The 23046-nt window shown below is 44.1% G+C and overlaps 3 protein-coding genes across 3 annotated transcripts in view; 1 reads left to right on the top strand and 2 right to left on the bottom strand.

Annotated features, from left to right (window-relative positions):
* Positions 1–8220, top strand: part of vat1 (vesicle amine transport 1) — a 32991-nt gene extending 24771 nt beyond the window's left edge. Inside the window, exons 5-6 of the mRNA XM_072693259.1 lie at positions 2172–2413; positions 4693–8220. Coding sequence (XP_072549360.1) covers positions 2172–2413; positions 4693–4992 — 542 coding nt within the window. The 3' untranslated portion in view covers positions 4993–8220. The remainder of the gene's footprint in view (positions 1–2171; positions 2414–4692) is intronic.
* A 1355-nt stretch (positions 8221–9575) lies between these two features.
* LOC140573580 (uncharacterized) lies at positions 9576–13632 on the bottom strand. Its single transcript, XM_072693018.1, has 3 exons — positions 12822–13632; positions 9848–10065; positions 9576–9659 (listed from the first exon to the last, which is right to left on the bottom strand). Exons 1-3 carry the CDS (start codon positions 13630–13632, stop codon positions 9576–9578), a joined length of 1113 nt encoding a protein of 370 aa, XP_072549119.1.
* Positions 13633–15209: 1577 nt separating this feature from the next.
* Positions 15210–22922, bottom strand: LOC140574577 (uncharacterized). Its single transcript, XM_072694438.1, has 6 exons — positions 22663–22922; positions 22262–22477; positions 20548–20654; positions 17357–20113; positions 15880–16100; positions 15210–15596 (listed from the first exon to the last, which is right to left on the bottom strand). The coding sequence occupies exons 2-6, from the start codon at positions 22440–22442 to the stop codon at positions 15494–15496; spliced, it is 3369 nt and encodes a 1122-aa protein (XP_072550539.1). The 5' UTR covers positions 22443–22477; positions 22663–22922; the 3' UTR covers positions 15210–15493.
* Between the last annotated feature and the right edge of the window lie 124 nt (positions 22923–23046).

Raw genomic sequence — 23046 nt, 5'->3', positions numbered from 1 at the left:
ATATCATGGTGTTCCTGTTGGCATGCAGATGTACTGCGTAAGCTCTGCTTTTATGCGATTTTTAAGGGAATAAAGCAGGTCCAAATGGAACAAGCTGTGACGGGGTTGTAGCATAGACTAGCAGCATTTAGGGGGCATTGGTTCAGTAACTAATGCAAGATGAAATATTTTGAAAATATTACATATTCCATATAATATAAATGACATGGAGTTTGATCAATACTGGCTAGCAATAGACAAAAAAAGACGTGCAATAGAGAATGACAGAGGAAATTTAGGGAGGACAGAAAATCAGGGGAATAGTGCTGAGGGAGAGAGAGAGACCGCGCGAACGAGAGAGAGAAAGCAGTGATCGACATGGGAACAGAAGTGTGAGGGGATGTGAGGACAGTGAGAAAGTGGGGGTCAAAGAGTGCAGTGTTGAAAAGTGAGAGAGAGAGAGAGAGAGAGAGAGAGAGAAATAGAGGGAGGAAAAGAGGCATGTAATGGGTCACTAAATGAAGAGGAATCACCAGTGGAACCACTGAAACAATGGCTCACCAGCCGGTCAATTCAGAGCACTCACAAACACACACACACCAACACACACACAAACACAAGCTCTTATTCACGCGTACTTGGAGAACACACTCAGAATTCAGACATTAAAAATTCCTCCAGTAATACGCTCAACCACAAAACACACACAGCGCACACAGTGGCACCATTCATGGAGCTAATCTACTCCCAAAATGAAGTGCAAAAGTGACACGCTTCTGGAAGAACACAAACAAGCGTGCACATACATCATACGTGCGGGTTTACCAGCCATTTTCCGACCTCACTCAAGACTTGCGTGAAGGTGCCAAGTAACCACAATCCTGTAGAGCTGATTAACATATAACCAGTGTTCTTAGTCTGGGTGAATTCTTCTCCACAGACAGAGAATTAGTGGTTTTCACAACAGTTGCTTCCAGGCCAGGAGGGCCTGCTTTGGCGAATGTTTCCTTTTTGATTCATATTCAAAACAGATTAAAAGGGTAAATCAGCTTAGGCTGTAATCACACGGAAATGATATGCTGAGCAACAACAGGTTTAGGAAAGTGTTTTGCAGGTGTGTACAAGGCTGTCTCATCCAGTGAGCACTAATGTATATTTAGTGGACCTTCTATCCTGCTTTCAGCAGAGCTTTGGTAAAAACGTGTGACCCTCACTGGCCATGATCTGCCATCTGGACCAGATCTCCGTTGGACAGCTTGAGTTGGTGTAGATCAACAAGATGGTGTGCTTAGCTGTAGAACTGCATCCACTGCAGTGGTGGTACCTTGTTAAAGATCCTGTGCAGGATGCAATGACCGCTTGACTGCTTGTCTGCGATTTGTAGACATCACCAGGGGCTGAATATCCTCGCTGATGATGCTTTTCCAGGCCTTTAATGCAGCCGTCTCCAGCTCTTTCTCAAGCCTCTGTATTTCTGTTGGCGAAGTCTTCTGCAGACAGTCGTGTCTGACAAATACACGTCTCTGTCAGCGGGCGTCTCGATGTCAGTAGAAGACTAGCGGGCGTCTCGATGTCAGTAGAAGACTAGCGGGCGCCTCTGTGTCGGTAGAAGACTAGCGGGCGCCTCAGTGTCTGTAGAAGACTAGCGGGCGTCTCCGTCAGCGGGCGTCTCGATGTCGGTAGAAGACTAGCGGGCGCCTCTGTGTCGGTAGAAGACTAGTGGGCGCCTCGGTGTCGGTAGAAGACTAGCGGGCGTCTCCGTCAGCGGGCGTCTCGATGTCGGTAGAAGACTAGCGGGCGCCTCGGTGTCGGTAGAAGACTAGCGGGCGCCTCGGTGTCGGTAGAAGACTAGCGGGCGCCTCGGTGTCGGTAGAAGACGAGCGGGCGCCTAGGTGTCAGTAGAAGACGAGCGGGCGGCTAGGTGTCAGTAGAAGACGAGCGGGTGGCTAGGTGTCAGTAGAAGACTATGTGCAATTTTTTGTCACCCTTGTTAATTTATCAACCAGCTTTAAACGCGGGTTTAAACTCTTCTCGTCACTGAACTGAGTATAAATATGTGTAATAAATATTAATAATAACAATTGTAGAATTTTTTGACCTTTAGGAAATTGAAGATAAAGGCACGGACACTATTTCATTTTAAATGTATAGATGCTCTCATCTAACGCCTACTCATCATGTTGCTCCCACAGGTGCCGCCAACATGTTGTCGGGCCAGAAGAAGAATCTGTTTGCGGTGGCTAAGACCTGGTACCAGCAGTTTTCCGTTCACACGCTCAGTCTGATCCAGGGCAATCGCTCAGTGTGTGGTTTCCACCTGGGATACCTGGACTCGGAGACTGAGCTCCTCGCGCAAGCCATGACCGCAGTTCTGGACCTGTACCGCCAGGGCAAAATCAAACCCCGCATCGACTCCACCTATCACCTGGAACAGGTGCGTATTATAGACATATACTCAGGGTGATATGAACGCATGCCTCAGTCTAATTTAAATAATTTACTTTAACCAGTTACTGATTCAAATGTTTAATTACAAACAGTTCATAAATCATTCAGTACTTATCATTTCTTGTGTCTGAACTATTTTGCTGGTCCATTTCATCCATTTTGACTTCAAGTATTGTGACATTACATTCGTACATTACATTCATACAATACTATATGTCCAAATGTTTGTGGACACCCCTTGTAATGTATTCAGCTACTCCCCATTTATCCATTTATTTATTTTTAATACACCCCCCTTTCATCCCTACCTGATGAACATGACTTCTTTCTCTCTCTGTGCTCCTACCTCTCATACTTCATCCCCCTCTTGTCCTCTCGCCGCTCTCCTGTTGCCATGGAGACCTCTCTCTGTTGGGTGAAGAGATGGTCAGAGAGGGGTAGATGGCGGTGAAGTTGGTTGTAATGAAGCCAGGCGATGTTCACAGATGTTGAAGACGCAGACCTCTATGTCAGAAATGCTTCTTATATCTGATTGGCTAAGTCACGTCTAAAGCTACTATTAATATACATGCATAGGATCTCACACATCCATTCTATTCTATATTCTATGTATAATGGGCATATTTGTTCAATCCTACGTGCTGTTTATGGAGTAGTGCTTGACACCATAGTCGACTGATGTTGAAGTAGATTCATGTGTATTAGACAGAAGTATTGTTTATTGTAATTACTGTTGATGATGCAGTAATACATCAGTAGGATGTCAAGCATAAACAACACTGGGTGCTTTGAGGTTTAGTTCTTTAGCATAATTGTTCTCTCTCTGAATATACTAGTCAGTGTCAGGGTCAGGCTTTTTCTGTTGCTAGGAGATGTCTCTTTGTTGCCATGGTGTCGGTTGCTAGGTGGTGTGGTGTGTGAGAGGTGGATGACGGAGAGAAAAGAGGTGGACAGAAGAGGAGTAGATGACTTGTTAGGGAGATGATGCGTAGAGGTTGAACGATCAGAAAAATTCAGATCAATTTGGATTAAGTCAGTATGAGTATCTGAAAATATGGGGTTAATGCTTCCATTTTCAGTTGATTTAGCATTTAACACATGATAAAAAAAGGAGTATTTACAACTGCAATAGCGTGTTTTCCATTAAGACTGCTTTCTTAGCAACAGAGAAATGATAGATCCCTGATCTAAAGTCCTAGTGTTGCTATCCTCTTGGCGTACTGCCCGGTTAGCTTTTAGCCTAGCACCCATTCGCTGTCCTGAGTTTGGCTTTCTCAAGTTTTATCAGGGGAAAAAATATAATGTATATTTATAATGTGTATATGTATATGTTTATGTGCTTTTCAGTTTGCTAATCCGATGAGTAAAACGCAGAGCACGCAGTGCTGTGATTTGTAAATTTTGGAGGCATAAATAAAACAAGTCAAGACTGTTATGTAACAGTTGTGGGGCTTCGTGATTTGCCTGTTTTACAGCCCTGTTTTGGTTTTCCCGGATTTACTCTTTAATGAAGAGACAGCAGTGTTTGAGGTTCATACTATCAAATCAATATCACTATTAAATGGATAGGGTGAAGCCTCATGAATACACAGAAGGGGAAAAGTAATTACATAATTGTGGAAAAAAATAATATAAGATTAGATTATATACTAGATTATTTCAGGTGGAGGTTCTGAATGTCAGTTTTGATTAATTTCCGAGAGATTGCTCAGCCCTAATTCTAGGGCACCTTTAACGTGGCTGAGATCTGCCCACTTTGACAGGAAGAGGCCATTTAACTGACATGCTATGAGTACCAGCCTGCTGTTTTTGGATCAGTGTGGAGGAAGACCAGGCTGTGGACAAAATCCTAGTAGATGTAAATTCTAGTTTGATGCACAATAGGTCCGTTAGCTTGTAGCTTTTAACTAGTGTTGTTCGCTACAGGGTTAGATTCTCTACCCACATGTAAACGGAGACTTGCCCTGAGCTAACGCAGTAGCCACGAGCTAACCAGCTTCATCTCTCGCCTTAATTTTTGAGTTTGTGAAAGGTCTCTGATCTGTGTGCATGTGTGTATGTGGGTGCGCAAGCGTGTGTGTGTGTCATGTGGTCCAGTATTAGATCAGCCTTACAGCTTGCTAGATATTCTTACCCCAGCAGATGGATCTTCGAGCTGCGCTCTTACGATCGCTCTCTTGCTCTCTCCTGTCTTTCTCTCTCGTGCTGTCTGTCTCTCTCCGTCACCCTCTCCATCTCTCACTCGCTCCGTCTCTTTCGTTGCAGGTTGGCGATGCCATGCGTAGGATGCAGGAGAGGAACAACATCGGCAAGATCATCCTCACCACCGAGCCCATGAAGGAGGAGCCCAAGAAGGAGGAGGCCAAGAAAGACGAGAAGGAGGACAAGAAGAAGGAGGAGAAGAAGAAAGAGGACAAGAAGAAGGAAGACAAGAAGAAGGAGGAGACCAAGAAGGAAGAGAAAAAAGAGGAGAAGAAGAAGGAGGAAGCCAAGAAGGAGGACAAGAAAGCGGAGGAGAAGAAAGCGGAAGAGAAGAAAGAAGAGCCCAAGAAGGAGGAGAATTGAGGAAGGCGGCTAGGCAGAAAATTGTTGGCTGTGAATTGTGTTTGTGTAGGGAGTAGGGGATAATTTGAGTCCGTGTGTGTTGAGTGTATGGGTTCGGGTGTATGTGTGTGATCGTGTATGTGGGTGTGTGTATGTATGAGTGTGTTTGTGTTACAGGGTGGTGGGGATTACGATGTAGTCCGGCTCTCGGCTCAACCCCAGGCGATTACTCTGGCCTTAGATCAACATCTCTCACTGAAATCTGCCATCGGTTAACCAGCCTTACACATAGTGTCCTCAGCACTCGAATGCTGCTTAACACTCACTAAAACGCACGCGCGCACACACGCATACACATACACACGTATCATATAACAGGGACATACCACTCCTCTATGCCACTGTATGTATCCACCTTATGCATTGTACTTTTCTGGTAGTATTCATGCTACAGCACAACAGCATGATGCTCTGTGCTGTTACTAATCTGTGACTGCATGCCTTCCAGGTGTGCTTTATCAGTATTATACTGCCACACGTACCACTAAAAGTATTCTTTATGCTCAAACACCCCAGTACTGTCACACTACTAATATCTCTAGCGTTGTTTCTGTGCCAAAGCACCATATTGCTGTTGAATTGTTCTCTACCTATATAGACACGAGCAGAATTGTTCGCCCGTCTCAAAACCACTCCCCATATCCTCTTCAGATGGTTGTGTATCTGCTAAGGATTATGGGTAAAGGCCTGGGTTCAGAGGGAGTGCTGTTGCCATGACTACAGTGTCCCCATATCTGCCCCGCCCTCTTTCCCACACCCCTACTTGTCTCTGGCCTGGAATGTTCAGTTCTCATCTGTACCCACCTTTCCTCTCCTTGCTGATTCTCTCTCTCTCTCTTTCTCTCTCTATCTTTTACCTCCCTCATTGGACCAGACTCACTGACTGGCAGATGAATCACTGAGCCCCACCCGCACAGGTTCCCGTGGCAATATGGAGGAGTCACTGGGGTCTCTGATTGATTGATTGGCTCAAAGAGGTACCAGTTACTTAGATGTAGGTGCACCTATTGTAGCCAATTAATGAAAAAAGGCTTTGCAGGCTTGGATGTCTGAGCTGACCTCTGTAATGACAGGCTCTCGTTATACTTCAAAATGCAAAAATATTGAACATTCCACTAGAGGTGGGCAATACTTTTCACAAAACAAGATGCAAGCATCATGATATTTTGGTTTTTGGAAGCTTGATGAGTTGGAATAGGCAAATCAGACCAGTAGTGCCCCATTAAAACCTTTCTAACTTTCAATGGAAAAGATTTTATTCCAGCTCATTTTGGAGCGTTTCTATTGGTTCATCCATTGTGAAAGTTGGAGACATTGTAAAGAACAAATGCCAGACTTAACTTGTTTTTTGAGTAATCACGGCAATACACAAGCTCAGACGAACGTATCGTGATGTAACGATGAATATCGGCGTATTGCCCACCTCTACATTCCATATGACTTTCTCCTGTTTACCGCACTATGCAGTTGTGGACCAGCAAAAACACGCGGAGACTGTTCGGAAATGGCAAAAGCATTTCTTCAGCAAAAGAGCCTAATATTATGGTCTGGAGGGGAGCTGTGCGTCTGACGAACACTGGAATCAGGCAACAGCAGAACAACCAGAAGCCGACGACACGTCATACTGCACTGTAGCACCCATACACATACTGGCTTCATCTGTCAGGACAAAGCAAAAGTGATCCTTCTCCATCATTAAAAACATAGCAGCCTTCCAGGATTTTAACGAACCCCGCTGCCAAGCCGAACCAATTCCAGCAAATCTCCCTCCCAACACACAAAAACACACACACACTCACACGCACACATTCTCAGGTTATTGTATTAGAGGTAGGACGCTGAAACAGTCAGCGTTTGAGATAAATGTGAATGCAGTTTTATTCCAGAGGCCTACTCCAGGATTCCACAGTATCCGGAGCATTCTGCTCTGATGCCTGCTCTGACCGCTGGCCTTAAACTCGTGCTAACTTGCTTCACGTTAGCCTGTTTTTTACATAACTGCTTTCTCTCCCTCCCTAGTCTGTCTTTCTCTCGCTCTCTGTCTCTCTCTATGGGCTCTGTTTTACCGTCACTGGTTGGTATAGCAACAGGCGTTTGGCCAGTAAGAGATGACAGTCAGCTTTGGCCCCCCTGCCCTCCCTCTACACACGCATACATTTCCACACACACATATACATACATATATACATACATACGTTGATATATGCTATATATCTGTCATCTTAGTTTTCTCCTCAGTGTTCTAGTCTAAGGTTCTAAGGCGTTTGCATACTTCCTTATACTGCCATTAGTGTCCCTGTTGCTTCATTCAGACTGCTGTGTCAGACTCCAGAGTCAAAAGGGCGTAACCCCTCCCCCTCCCTGCTCTTAGACCTGTCAGTCAAACCCACTGACTCCTCCCTCAGGCCCATTTCAGTGTGTAGTGTTCTGCTGCCTCTGCTGGCGATGTAGATGCACTGCAGTGGGTTCTAACTCTCCAGTATTCGAGATGCTCGACCGGCTTGCTCAGTGAGTCTCGTGTCTTTGTTTGAGTTGAATGAACTGTCTTCTGTATGACTGTGTGTGTGTGTGTGTGTGTATGTGTGCATTTGTGTGTATGTTTGACTGTTTGAGAGAATCAAATCTTGTGTTGTATGCATGTGTGAGGGTGTGAGTGTGTGTGTGTGTGTGTCCTCAGGTCAGTTGTCAGATTTAGATAAAAGATGTTTTTTCTGTCTCTACCTCCCTTATGCTATGAGCTAGCATGTCCCATTCCTTTTATTTTATCCAGCTATATCTCTCACTCGCTCTCTGTCTCTGTCTCTCTCTCTCTCTCTCTCTCTCTCTCTCTCTCTCTCTCTCTCTGTCTCTCTCTCTGATGAATGACCTGTGTTGGTTTGGTATTATTTGCACTCTGCTTGTGGATCTTAATGCACTTATAGGGATGGCAGTCCCACTCCCAGTCCACCATTCCTCAGGAGTCCCCAGCTCCATGTCGCAAGCATGCACACGCGCGCGCACACACCGTCCCTCACTCCCTTTAGCTTTCTCTCGCACTAGGTTGTTCCTAGGCATTGGCATATGTGTATATGCCCAGTCACCAACCCTAGAAATACAGTAACTCATCTCAACTACAGTCTTTACATCTCTCTCTCTCACTCACACACACACACACACACACACACACACACACACACACACACAGAGAAATCACACCTCGAACACCCCCAGCTACTCCAATGGGGAGTGAAAAAAAAAACCATCTCAACTTCCTCTCATACATGGAGGATGCAACCCAGAATGCACCAGGAAGGGTGTGGCACTGCCATCCTTTTCGAAAGAGTGACAGTGTTCTGACTCAAGACCTGGAACTGGATTCCTGGATTCTCATCTAGGCTCAGTTTTGGCTCAGTCTCTCTTTTTTTTTTTTTTTTTTTTTTTTTAATGGTTCTGGTTCTTTGTTGTGTTCCTCTGGTTCTCTCTCTGTGTTCTTGTGAATGGTGCTTCAGAGCACCGTGTAACCTCACCCAAACCTCCCCAACCAACCTTACAATGAAGGCTGTCCGTCCTCATGACCTTACCTTTTCATGTTCTGCATTAATTTCTTTTTATTATTATAATTGTTTTGTTTCTTGGGGGGGGGGTGGTCAGTTCTGTTGTTCTTGTTGTTGCTGTGTAGGCCTGCTATCCAGTATGAGTGTTTCAAGGGTTTCAGTTGGAAATGCTTCTGCTGCCGTTCTGTTGGGTTGAGGAGTGACATCAATGTTGTGCCAAACTCTGTCCGAGGCTCCAGCCTTCACTCCAGCTATGCTTAAGATGAAGGAAAAGGGAAGGTGTACGACATAACAGTCTTCTCTGGTTACTTCTAAAGCCAACCAGCAAAGGGTGGAATGAAGGAACAAGCAAACAAAAAAAGAAGCTCTGAGACAGACTTCTGAGTCGTACCTGTCGTGTGTGGTTGACCGTGCTCCTGGAATTTTCTTGGTGCTTAACGACTTTTTTCCGGCTTCTTCGCTAACGTTTCGATCCAATCCGTGCAAAACCATGTCTAGTTCTCACTGTTAACTGATCGTTAACGAACACCGGAATACCTCCGCATGCATGAACGTACGCATACACACACAAGATGTACAAACCACACCTTTCTCTGGCACACCAGCTCTGTTCTTGAAGGGCTGATGTCTCATTTTCCCGCCCGATCTGAGGCCAGATCAGTGAAAATCATGTTTACAGCGCCACCATAAGTGTGTGTGTGTATATAGGACAACTAGGCACTAGGCAGTGCATCGGACATCACAGTGCATCACCGTCAACACCTGCTGACCATAGATCAGACCTAACCTCCATTAACCATCATTCCGATACAGCAGACAGAAGAAATCGGTGTTAACCCGTGTGCTGTGAAAATATCCATGCTAAGATGTTTAACAGGGTCTTGTTCCATCATGAACTGCGCTGGTGGAACTGCACTGTTGACGGCATTGCTTGGAATACTGGAAAGATTCCGTCCCAACTCTACCGTCATTCGCTGACGTGTTCCAGCGCTCCAGCGTCGTTTTCCGGTTCTAGAAATTGCTCCAGTTGCGTGTGACATCAGAGCTGTAGATTCCGCCTTTTCCCTTGGCTTCATCTTCTTCGTTTTCGTCTGGCTGTGCCGCAAACAAAAAACAACAAACAAACAACAAAGGAAAAAAATATAGTCCATTACGGAGTAGACTCGGAAATCATGCAGAACCCGCTCCCAGCTTTATTAACATCTGGGCTTCAAGTGCATGCATTCAGTGGCATGAGGTTTATACATTAGCACACATTAGCTAGGTTTTTTTGCATCTCGTACGCCAACCCCCTCCCCCCTTTTTAGATGGAAGCCTATGCAACCCTGAGATGAGCTCAGTTGCAGGTGCGAGCGTCTCTGGTGGATATGGGATGGGACAGCGTGGCCGAGGGCCAGAGGAGCCGCAACGAGGTTCAGCTGGAGCACGAGTGCTTCCTCCGCTCTCTCCATTCCACAGCCCAATAACTTTCCCAGAACAGGAAACTCCCTGCAGGACAGGCCTGCAGGTTTTCAGAGCAGAGCGCGTTAAGTTACTCAGGCGGCTTGAACTGGCTCGAGCGCAGCCTTTCCATTCGTTCATCAGATCCAAAACGGCGTATCTGTGCCAATGGAGACTGATGATCTGATGGTCCTCGACAGACCAGAATATTAAACTGCTGATCGTTTAGAGCTCCAGCGTGCAGATCTTAATGTAAAACATGGAAACGTAGGTGACACATGGTTGGACGATGGAGGTTCGTCAGATACATATGTATTGGAGAAGTGATGTATCGGTTAACGGGCTTCTTTCCAGTCCTAAAAGAGGGGCACACTCCATTTTGCCTCATCACTTCTTCATATTGCCCTTATCAGAGGCTCCGTCCTGCAGTCAGTCACTTAGAGAGACATGCGCATCCATGTCTAAGCACCGGCGATATGGAGCCTACACTCTTAAAAATAAAGGTGAGCGACGCCGTAGAAGAGCCACTTTTGGTTCCATAAAGAACCACTCACACAGTTCTTTTACAAAAAAGGCTTTTTATGGAACCAAAAGTGCTTCTTTTATGGCATAGATCACATTAGCCTTTGGAGCACCTTTATTTTTAAACCTCAATCCGTTTACCACCCCGTAACAGCAAATCGCTCTCCTCCCTGATTAATGACCCTCCCCTCCACACACGTCAGAGAAGAGCGACAGGTTGTTTATTTCTGTGTTTTTGTTTTTCCCCTATTTTTTCTTTTCTTCATGACTCTCCATCATTGCTCTCTCTCTCTATCTCTCCTTCTCTCTCTCTCTGTCTTTCTCCATTCTATTTGAAACCCTCTGAAGTGCCGCTGCTTCTGTGCTTGACTCTGGGTTGGATCACGTGTGGCTCAAGTGACACGTGGTCATGAGGACCGTAGAGCTCGTAACGCTTCTGTGTGTGATGTTACCATTATGCCTTACATGTTTTCCAGGACTAATAAAAGAGCATAACAAAAAACAGACTGTGTTCTTTGTCATTATTCACACAAGCTGCAGAAATGATTGACATGCAATTACATTTGTTTTTATTAGTGTTTATGCAATGTTCTACACAAACGTATTGGGACACCTGCTTATTCAGTTCTTTTTTCTTCTGAAATCAAGGCTTTTATCCTTCCTCTGTTGGAGTATCTGTCTCTGCTGTCCAGGGAAGGCTTTCTACTAGAGTTTGGAGCACTGCTGTGAGGATTTTAATTGCGCTCAGTGACGAGATTGAGGATGTTAGATTTTCACCACCCTACCTCATCCCCAACTCGCAACTCATCCCTAAAGTATTGGGTGAAGCACCATCATTCCACAGAACACAGTTCTACTGCTCCACAGCTCAATGCTGGGGGGCTTTATACCCCTCTAGCCCATGCCTGGTATTGGACATGGTGCCAATAGGTTTATATGTATCTACTACACAGAATCCCATTCTAGTCCTGTTTTAGGAAACAAGTTCAGAGGAGTGACTGTGTAAAATGAATCATTTGAATTCATTTTTTTTAAATAATAAAAAATATTATTTTAATACTATTTTCTTTTTTAATTTGCCCAGATATAAAGTAACTTTCATTAACATTTGCATTTTTTTATCCATACTTTTACATTTAAATGGGACTCTCAATCTTACAGTTTATTGTTTATACAGTATACAACATTCACACATGACCGTGCAATATAAAATAGAAAACTACAGTTTTTCTGTGAGAAATGCAGACAATAGTGAACAGTTTGAAATCCAAGTATCCTCCAAGTATAAACCAACCTTGTAACACCTTTTAATTGATTTGTACAGCCTTTGAAATCACCAATTGCCCTGGCCTTTACACTGTGTAAACGGTTCATGACAAACTGACCAGCATTTCTATATTACACTGGAAAACAATCCATTTCATGTATGGCCAGCTATAAAATCAGGATGCCACAAATGGTACTTGGGGCATTGCTCCAGAAGAACCACTTGTTTCTGTAGAGAAACATGTTTACAATAGAAATGTGTGTGAGTGTGAAGAACCTTCAGTGTGGTTCCTCTAGAGCGTTGCCCAAAGTGTTTGCTTTCATGCATGAAACAGGGTTGTTTTCCAGAGTAATTAGAACCACTGGTCAGTTCGACGTAAAGCCCAGGGTTCCTTTTCCTTTAAAGCAACCACTTCATAGAGAGATACAAGGTTTTATTACGACAACAACATCTATCTATCTATCCATCCATAGGCCTATCCGGTTCTTCCTGGTCAGGGTCACAGTGATTCCGGAGCCCACCCAGAATGATTAGGTGTGAAAGACAGGAAATAATAATGGTTACACACAGGGGTGGGAGATTCTGGTCCCAAAGGGCCGGATTCCTGCATAGTTTTGAGCTTTTCCTGCTCAAGCACACCTGATTCAACTGACCTGTTAAATGCCAAGTTTAGTGGGTCTGTTAGCACAGAGCAGTCAGCAAACTGTTTTGCCCCTTAGGCCCCTGTTGTCCACTCCTAGATTTACATGCAATAAACAAAATCAATACTTCCCATGGAAATGTATTACAGAGCCAAGGCCCCTGACTGGTCCATAAGAGCTTCATGTCTCAAGAGTCTGGTTTGTTGTATTTTTTCCAAATAAAAATTCACAGCATTATGTCTCTCGCCATACTTGACCTTTTGAACTTGTGATATCAAACTTCTCATATCCAGTCTTTCTTGTCCCCACTTTCCACATTGCTCTAGTCGTTCTTCTAGTGCCCATTTTGTTCATGCCTGCTACTCCTGTGCCAGCCTTCATGTCTACCGCTCCTATTCCGGTCCACCATATGTCCACCTCCTTCAGCGTGCTCATGCCTGGTAAGTGCACGCCCGAGGCCTTCATGGTGACTCCTACGCTTTGAATGCAGGCTCTTCCGGTGTCTGTTCCCATGTCCACTAGCATGCCTGCTGTGCTTGCGTTTCCTCCGGCCATGCTCATGTGACCTGTGTCTGTTCCTGTGTCGTCTTTGCTGCTTGTTCTCACGAGAGTCACCGGTCCCTTGTCTCTCCGTGCTTTTTGGTCCAACTGAAATTGCATCATGGCCTCTGTGATGCTCCATGAGGCACAGGGAACAGATCAGCTGCTGGTCCGTTCGGCAGTAGATCTCCAATGGCATGTTGTGTTGAAGACAGATGTTCTTCGGAGGTTCTCCACCGACAACTATCACAGTGCGTTTTTCTCTTAAGTTCATATTGTTGTACCGAGCAGTGTGAGCCTCGCAGCATGGCTCTTCACACTGTGAACACAGTCTCACAGCCTGGACTTTTTGTCCAGTGCACAAACTACATTTTCTAGGTCCATAGTTAGCAGGAGAGGAATCTCGGAGACTTGCCTTTTTGAAGCGCTCCACCACTTCAGCGAACATGGTGTTCTTGTTGAGGACAGGCCTGGTTGTGAAGCTCTCCCTGCACTCAGGGCAGCGGTAGGTCTCAGTGCGCTCATTCTGACTCCAGTAGTCCTCAATACAGGCCATGCAGTAGTTATGTCCACAAGGAATAGTCACTGGATCCTTCAGCGGGTCCAGACAGATAGGGCAGTTGAAAGGTTCTTGGTCCTCCAGAGCTCCCTCGGCCATTTCACACTGTACTCAAAATCAGCAGAAATCAGGCAGTCGAAGAGGAAAAGAAGCTTCCTGGTGATATCTTGTGCTGCGTGAAAACGAAGGCTGACACAGTAGACGAGCAAAAGGGCTGTGCTTGAGTGGTGCGACCTGTCTTACAGGTTCCAGATATCTGTGTGTAAACTATTGAAATGCAGTTCTTAGGAAATGAATTAACTGATTAATGTCCATGGTTGAAATTCCAAATGTGAGCTTTCCTAAAAATAAACAAGTATTCATTTTTAAACATCTATCAAATGAAATGGCTAAAAGTGACTTTTCATCATTTAATTTTGGGGCTGTCCCAGTCTTATCCAGTGGATCGGGATCAGGGCTGATCCAGGCATAGTTTAATGAATCGGGTATTGGCTATTTTAATCGCAATCCGGTTTCGAGTCTTATTATAACCACAGTGTTCAGAGTGTCCAGAGCTGGCAGCAGTGCGGACGTTCTCAGAAGGATGGTGAGGCAATATAAACATTCCTACTTAATTCATTAACTTCATTCAGTGTTTGGGTCACTTTTTCTGCTCACAATAACAGCAAATCTCAATTTGTTCTACAAATCTCAGATAGAGAAAAGAAAGGGCAATATGAACACCTCAGTTCATCCAGTACCATAATCATCAGTATGTGTATAGCTTAGTATATTTAGCTCCTAGGAAAAACTTGAAAGCCAACTTGAAAAAAAGAAAAGTGTAGTTGATTAATCTGATTATGACTTTCATCATCAGAATCTGGCAGAACTCTGGAGAAACTCTGGGGGATTATAAACCTCCAGCTGGGAGCCATTTCCCTCTGCCTCCATGGCTTTATCTACTTTTTGTGTCCACCTGCTCATTTTGTGCTTTTTAGAACAGATATGGAGTCCATGTCTGATTAGGTAAACAGACAGAGGCATAATCAGAGTGTTGGGAAAATGTAAGCAGATTTTTTAGGCCACTTTTATTAGAGCCAGCTTACCTAAGGGAAAAAGCTGTGCTCCTCTGAATATATCTTTATTTTAATCAGTCATTGGCTTGTCATAGTGTACATATACTGGTGCAGTTTTAGGGGTTTTCGGGGGTTGGCAGGGGGAACATTTATAAGAGTTCACTCAGGGTTGAGAGGAGGTTGTGAACTGGTTTCTCATCATAGCTATGTTATTCAGGTATTTTCAATTCCTCCTGCTTTTTGTTTTGTTAAAGTTTTATTTCTGATTATGATTTTACCCATTTGGATCCTATTGGATCACCAATTACTCAATTACCCATACATACACTCGCGACACTGGGAGGATGAAGAAGGATGAAGGGGGTCTTGTGTTTTTGGATGTCTTGACCAGTTCTATAAACTTGGTGTTTTGGGTGCACATAATACAGTGAATCCAGCAGTGATACAGCAGTATACCAGATAACGGTAGTTACTGAATACCACAGTACATAAAAACAGCCAGAGAAACTGAACTGACCTTATATATGGCGTCATTTTTTATTTTTCCAACCTTACAAAAACAAACAAGTAAATAAATAAATAAATAAATGAGACCTCAGAGATCCATTATTAGAGAATATTAATATTTTATAATATGATGTATATAATGATTAAAAATTTACAAAGAATGACGTTATAACAATTAAAAAAATTAAAACACTGACAGTGAAAATGACCATTGTATCACATACAAAAAAACAAAATAATTTTATTTTATTTCAAATGCAAAACTGCTAATAAAATATATATTTAGATAATTAGATAACTATTGACAATAACTTGATTACAAAAGTTTACAATCTTGACTTCTAAAAATATCTATCTAAAAAGACCCTGAGCTACAGTAGATGGCTGATTTGGAGGAATCAGGACTTTGCACTATTTTCAGTCAATGTGGCGTCTTCAATCCCACAGGCCAACAATGCATCAGACAAGGAGTGAAGGTAGGTGGAGTCCGGATATCCATTTCTGTATGCAACACACAGAAACGTACACACACATTAACACAAGGGGAGGTTCTGAGTACTATCTCCACCCATTAACATTTACCCTAACAAGGTATTATTGGTTACTGAAGTTAAATGAATGCTTAGAAGATCCACACAAGTGTATTATCTTCTGATGACACTTTAATTTTCCTAATAAACTTAAACGTACAGAGATTTCAAAATCTTACAGACCATATTCATGTACACCCTGTATGAACCTTTCTTTTTTAATTCAGTGAAACACATTCATAGATATTACCCACCCACTCTTCCCTCCTTCCATCTTGGTCTTGTGAGGGATTCGATACCACCATATTTGTGCTTGTCCGCCCTTTGTTTTTTTGGAGGAGCAAACTCTGAAGGTTAACCCTTGCTTGAAAGCTTTCTCCAGGCGTGGGAGTAAGCTCTGCCCCATTGAGCTGAGTGGTAAATAAGCCTCAAATACACCTCCTTGGAATGGTGACCCTGGGTTGGGATGTTCTTTCTAGAAGATAAAATTGATGCACAAGGGAGTTATGAGCAAATACACTCACTAGCCACCTGTGTCTACACTCGCTAATTGATCAGGTCAACTTACCATACACACTACTTGTCCAAATGTTTGTGGACACTCCTTCTAATGGATGCATTTAGTTATTTTACACTGACACAACTTGATAGCTTGTCTAGTCCTTGTTGAGAAGTACCGCCAATAGAGTAGAACTCTCTGGAGAAGGTTACCTTGCACCTATTGACACCATGTCTAATGACAGGCATGGGTTAGAGGGGTATGAAGCCCCCTGGCACTGAGCCTTTAGTTACAGATAGTGGCCCATCTGTTTCTCTGTAGAATATGCTAGTCCCCCTTAACCTTATTCATGACCACCACTGAGTTCAGTGCAGTGACATCGACGCAGTGGGGACTGGTATAACCAAAAATATCCAACCCAGAGCTGTCTCACTGCCAACGGTACTGAAGTACCTAGAAGACTAACTTGACACAAACTTGTCAACATCTACAAGGTGGACCAACAAGGTTCAGTGAGTCCAAGGAGCTGTCCACACATATCCAGAATTTATCCGGCTATCTTTTGAATTTTGGCCTCTTGTCCACACAAAACATATCTAAAAAAATTCTCTTAATTTGGTACTCCCAATTAACCCACCCTAGCACTAGCAATGCTCTTGAAACTAGGAGGGTGAGGTCTTAACACATGTCTCCTCCGATACTGACAATGTGACAATGTGGCATAGCTGGGCAGCCAACACGCTCAGAAGAAGCAGTAAGCCCCAGCTCCACCACACCAGCTAACAGATGCCTGTCCCACCCAACACTGCTTAAGAGTGATGAGGAGAGACAGCGGCATTTACCCACGCAGAACACGGCCGATTGTGCTCCCTCAGACTCTGTCCGCTGATGGTAAAGTGGCATGTCTCTGGACTGGAACTCACAACCCCCTGGGTCATAGTGGCAGCGCATTAGGCTCTAAAAGAGTGGACAGTAAGCATACTAACATATCACTACCACATTGATGCTGAAAATGTTCCAGCACTTAGATTACACTTGTTCATTGGTGGTTTCTCTGGGGGTCCGGACCCCTGATGAACAAAGTAAACTCTGTAACTGTAGAAAACAAAATGCACATATATGGTAAGACCTGATCAAATGGACAATAACCATAGATACAAGGTAGGTGTATCTAAAAAGTATTCTTTAAGAGTACATAAGTTCTTAGATTAATAGTCTAAAAATGCTCATACCCCCTGGATGCCATCAGGTATTATGTAGGTAATCTTGGCTGTTGTGTATCGGCCATAGCCTGAGAGGCTCAGTGGCAACTCCACATATGTCATGGTACCCTGAATGCCTTGTGCTTGCTTAGGATCCTTGCCTGCATCTTTTCTTTTGAGGTCTTCTGCATTCTGCTCTTTTTTTAGCGGATGCACAAGCACTTTCTGTGAGGAGTCCACTGATCTGATCTGATCAGGATGTAGAAGGCCACTGTCTCCACCCACACTTTGTTCTGACTTGTTATGCACCTGTTGACTGGTCTGTTTTGCAGTCAGAGTGGAGGATTTTTGTTTTCTTTGAGTCGTGAGTGATGGACGGTTTGGCCAGTCATCCCTTGTTCCCACCAGTACTTCGCTTACTTCAGATGATTGGCTCAGAAATGCATTAACCTTGCTTGTTTCCAAATACCCAGGTCCACCATCCTTAGCCTTCTCCTTACTAGCAGTCTTCTGCTTTGGTGACTGGGCAAAACTCACAGTCCATGACTCAGACTGGGAGCCTTTATGTCCGAGTGCTTGATTAGTATAGTGTCCTTCAAGACGTTCACTGTAAACTTTGGTCTGATTTGGACTAAATTGTCTGCTGCTTTGGAATGGAGCATGGCTGGCTAAGGCATTGGCTTGCCCTTCATCCAAAGTCTCAGAACTCAAAGAATTCAATATTTCATGAAAAAACACTTCTTTTAACATTTCAGAGGCCTGAGAACACAGCAGTTCAGGCCCGATCAGCAGGACAGTGTCCTTTGTACTATGCACTGAGAGTTTGCTGAAGCGGGACTGAATATTTAAGCAGCATTCCTTAAACACCTCACTGCTTTCGCTCATGCCAAGATCTGCCAGTTGAAGCTCTTGAATGCGAAAGTCTGAAGCTATCATGACTATGAGCTTCTGAAGTCTACTCTGACATTCCTCAACCTTGGATGACTCTGGTCCCTTCAAGATCACCTTGACCTCATTCTTGTCTGAGAGGATCTCGGTCACTTCCAGATCAGACATGAGGCCATCCAGACGGGAGCGATACGCCTCTTTCATGTAGTTCCACATCACCGTAGACACTATGACTTCTCTTGACGCAATGCTCTTGGTGCGCTCCTCTATTGGTTTACCATTACTAAGACTATTGGATTTGACTCTTTTTTCAGTCCCTGTAGCAAGACGTGATCTTTCACTGGTCCCAGTCTTCTGTGCCTCCTGTTTTGGCGAAGGCCGCCCAGAGAAACTGTTCGCCCTTTTTAGGTAGGACCTTGGGGTGGACGGATATGTAGATAGCGTATATGTGTCAAGCCCTGAAAGGACATTCTGGGATGTACTGGGTGGAGCTTTGACTGCAGGTGTTAATGCGGAGGTGGACTCCATGCAATTCATTCCACCAACTTTAGTTGTTATTGGTCTGGTAGTTTTGAACGTATTTCCAAAGGGAAACAAGGGATCCATATTGTTAAACAGGATATCGTCTGTGCGTTGTGCACCTGTCACTCTGAGTGGACTAGCCGGAGAAGCTCCAGACTGATCACCACTTACTGTACCTGCAGTACCTAAGGAGGACCTCGAGAGTGGTGTTGGTTCAAAGTTTGATGCTAGTGTTAATGTATTCATGCTTGTGGGTAAATCCCGGAGCTCTCTACCCCTTACTCTTTCTCCAGGGTAGAACCCTGGTAACCCCATTTCAGAGTTCTTAAACCGAGCTGCCAGCTTGTACCCTTCACTACCCTTCACTTTTGGTTCAGAACTAGGCAGGTTTGTTTTGGGGACTGCTGTTCTGGATCTGCCCCGCTTCTCTGATATCTGTGTTGCCTCTTCTTCAGATGTTGAGGAGTAACAATTTGACAAGGATGAGGAAAGCGAACTTTCTATTTTTGCTGTAGGGCTCAACTCGTGCCCACTTCCAGAACCAAGTAGGAGGATCTGCTTGGCCTGAGAGACGTCACTACTCTCACCAACAATATATACGTAAGTCTGATCACAGGTGAGCAAGACTTTTGGCAGTAAAGACTGCAGTTCTTTAAATGCCTTAGTGTTTCCTCCTCCTAGTCCAACAGCACTCATCTGAACCTGAGCTCTTCTCAGATTACCCTCCAGCTGCTGATAAAGCTGACGGAGTTCCTTGAGGGCTTGCTTCATGTGTTTTTCCGTCTCAGACCTTGACTTGCCTGTTACATCAGACTGCAAGTACAGTGTGGTGACCCCATCAGATGTTACATCCACCACATGCACCCCATGGCAGAGCAATATATACTTGTACTGCTCACTCCTGCTGCGCAGGTATGCAAACACATCAGCCTCCATGATCAGGGACAGAGGCTCCACATCTGCCTCCTCTATCCAGACTTTTCTGTCTTCAGCAGAGTGGTCCTGTGATCGTAGCAGATCCATAGAGTCCCCTTCTTTATCTTGTTTCTGCAGATGAATCTCAGCAGCTTTGGCTTCCTGATACAGTGACTTCCTGATTCCTGCTGGACTGGCTTCTCTTTGCTGTCCTAAACCTACTGTTTGTTCTCTTCCTAAAGAAGAACGTTCTGCTCTTTCAGGATCCAAGTCTCCCAGGAGCTCCACCAGATAAGACACAACAGCCTGGACCTCTGAGTAGGGCCCATATAAGGTGCAGTGCCTCTGGGGTCTGGTGAATTGGACACGAAGGTCTGGGTGTTTCTCACAGAGGTTTTTTACAATCTCCTCACCCAGGGGAAGCTGACTGCAGTCAATGGTCGCAGACATTTCAAGGATTACCTGAAGGGAGAAAGAGCGGATGGGTGGAAACAAAGGAACTTGTGGAAAGTGAGAAGATTGTGAAATGGATGATGTTACCCCAGTCAACATGCTCATGTGGGCTCACATGGGTGGAATGTGGGGTAGCTAAGGTGGGTTCCATGTAGGCGAAGGCTACAAGGCCCTCACAAATGGGACCCATCGTTACAGTCTACCTTAATCTTACATTGGCTATCATCTAGGCCCCATTTGCCAGTGTACAACCCAAAGGGGGCACATGTTTAACCCCTCCTGGTCGCATCATTGATCCTGGTGTGCATGCCTATGTGGGGCCAACACAGAACCCATGGACGAAACTCTCTGGTTCCCAGTTGGCCTACCCATGCAGGCCCATCCTAGGCATGTTAGCTGAGACATTAATGTTGAATGCAAGCTTGTTTATCTTTTTAGCATACCTTGTTCAGGAGTGATGACTCTTGCCCTGGAACACTCACAGAAAGCTCATACTCCTTGCCATCCACCTCCAAGATGTGTGGGCAATGACTGAGCACATTGAGGGCAACTGAATGAAGACAGAGAGAAGATCAATTTCTTCTGAGGGCTGGAGATGCGCTCAGTAGTTTTTAGACTTGCATTCATAAACAAGCAAAGACATGCACACAATTTCTTAACCTTAATTCTTTACAAGAACAGTTTCAGTTATGGATGAAAATTCTGACCATTCATTCTCTCTGCAAATGAGAAAAACAGAGTGAGAGAGAGAGCGAGCAAAACACATCCACATTTTAGACAGCCAATAAATAACTCACGCTCTTCGCCAGGAAACTGACTATAAATAACAAACAACTCACGGCAGCTTTGGAAGACCAGCCAGATGGCAAAGAAATGCAAGGCCACACACTTAATTAAAATGTAAAGAAGCAGCCCATTGCTGAAGCAGCATACGAATATCTTTTATTTTAATTACCACCCAACAAAATACCTCACTCTTCTCATTTGTTACCTCCAAAAGACATCTTTAACATCAAACAGTGGGGTTCTCTTTTCTTTTACTCCCTTACAGACAAGCAGAGGCAAGCACACACATGTACACAAGTCTGAATGCCCATGCTCTTAAATATAACTACAGCTAAATATTGTTAAGCCTGAATCTAACCCAAGCTAAGGGCCCATATCCTGTAAATGTCTGATATTCATTTTTGGGTCCTCATTATCATTTTTACCAGACTACTTTCCAAGCTTCCCTTATCCCATATAATTTAACTGGCTTTTTGTTGTTGTACCTTCACAACATAAATGTAAATGACCTCTGTTCTCACTGCATGACATGTATTGTGCCTAATCACTCATTATGATATAGTGTGAATGGGCAGAGGTGAACTAATGTAGGTTGAAAAGGTGGCTATATGTGAATGCACTGGTTTTTCAAGACATCACATCAACTATTAATTTAAAATGAGCTGTTTCACTGGTTTGGTTTGAACTTGTAACAATGTTTACTACATTTATCTCTGTTCAAAAAGATGGAAAATTCAGTTCCACATGATATGGGCCCTTTAAACGTCAAACAGATATTTGCATTAAAAAAAAAACTATCCCGAGACCATCCAAACATCCCTATAGGATTCCTGGGTTATCCCATGATTAATCAGGTACATTGCCACTCTTGTATCTCCAAAACTGCAGCTTTATAGCATAAAGAACCCCCTTTCCTAACTTTCAATGGAAATCAAAGTACAAAGATTTTGGGGGCTTTTTTATTGGTCCATTCATTGTGAAATTTCAGCACAATGTTAAACACAATTTCAGATTCAGATTATGCCAAAAGGCAAAAGTGGGGAAATGGAGATGCAAGTTTTTTTTTTTACTGATGCATCACTCACTCTTGAATACATGGTTTATCCACAAAAATTAAAATCCAATAACAGCGTGTTTAAGAGTTTTGGTGATGTGACAAAATCCGGGCATTTCGGCCCCCATTTAGACCCGCCCATTTTTGGTAATAAATTCCCACAATAAATTATTTTTATTTTTTTTTTCGATTTTATGTTAGAATGTAAAATATATCATGTTTTAAAGCAGAAAGATGTAAAAAAAAAAAAAAAAAAAAAGTAATACTATGCTTAAGAAATAATTGAGAGAGAGACAGAGAGAGAGAGAGAGAGAGACCTTTGCTATCTTCAAATGTAACGACGGCAAACCGGTTCCCTGCATTAACGCTAACTGAAGTAATCTCTCCTCCTCCGTTCCGGCAGCGCAGAAAATGGATGTGAAGTTTATCTGTCAGCCGCTCGGGGTCCAGATCAGCGGGCAAACCGCGGACACACACCGAGCGACCCTCCTCCGCCATCTTCTGGACAACCGTTTGTTTACCTCTTTCGAGCCCTGCGAGCAGAGCGAGTTTCAGAGAGTTTAGCCACGTTTACAGGACATTTATTTACACAATTAGCTGATTATGCCTCGGTAGAGTGAGACAACTGGATGTAAACATGATGCAGAACAAAATGCAGAATTTCTTAAAAGATGCGAATCGGTTTCCTCAGAAAGAAGGTGCGTAAATGTGCGCATACCACACAGCCAGGGCTCCTACAGGAAGTTCAGTCACCAGCAAAACATTCGAGGCGAGGTGAGCTCGATTAGCCACAGCCAGCACCAGTACGTCGTCGTTACGGCAAACGAATGGAGCGGTTCTGCTTATCTCTTTACCTTACCATTTATTCAGCCCTGTCGCTCATATTTAACCCTCACCCATCCACACCCTGCCTGCTGAGAATGTGCTCACGAAAAGAAAAGTGAAAGTGGGAAGTGAGTGAGTGAGTGAGTGCGGAGTAAAGCTTACAGGCGCAGCCTGCAGTCAGAGCTGTGCGATACGGTGCAGCTCGCTTCCTCCAGCTCGATACCAGCGCCGGTATTTTACCACACCGTCTTCGATATTCATACTAAAACCGTAACAA

The sequence above is a fragment of the Salminus brasiliensis genome, chromosome 12 (assembly GCF_030463535.1).
Source record: "Salminus brasiliensis chromosome 12, fSalBra1.hap2, whole genome shotgun sequence".
Taxonomy (NCBI): domain Eukaryota; kingdom Metazoa; phylum Chordata; class Actinopteri; order Characiformes; family Bryconidae; genus Salminus; species Salminus brasiliensis.
Note: the sequence above shows the minus strand (reverse complement) of the source record. Positions and strands in the feature narration are given on the sequence as shown.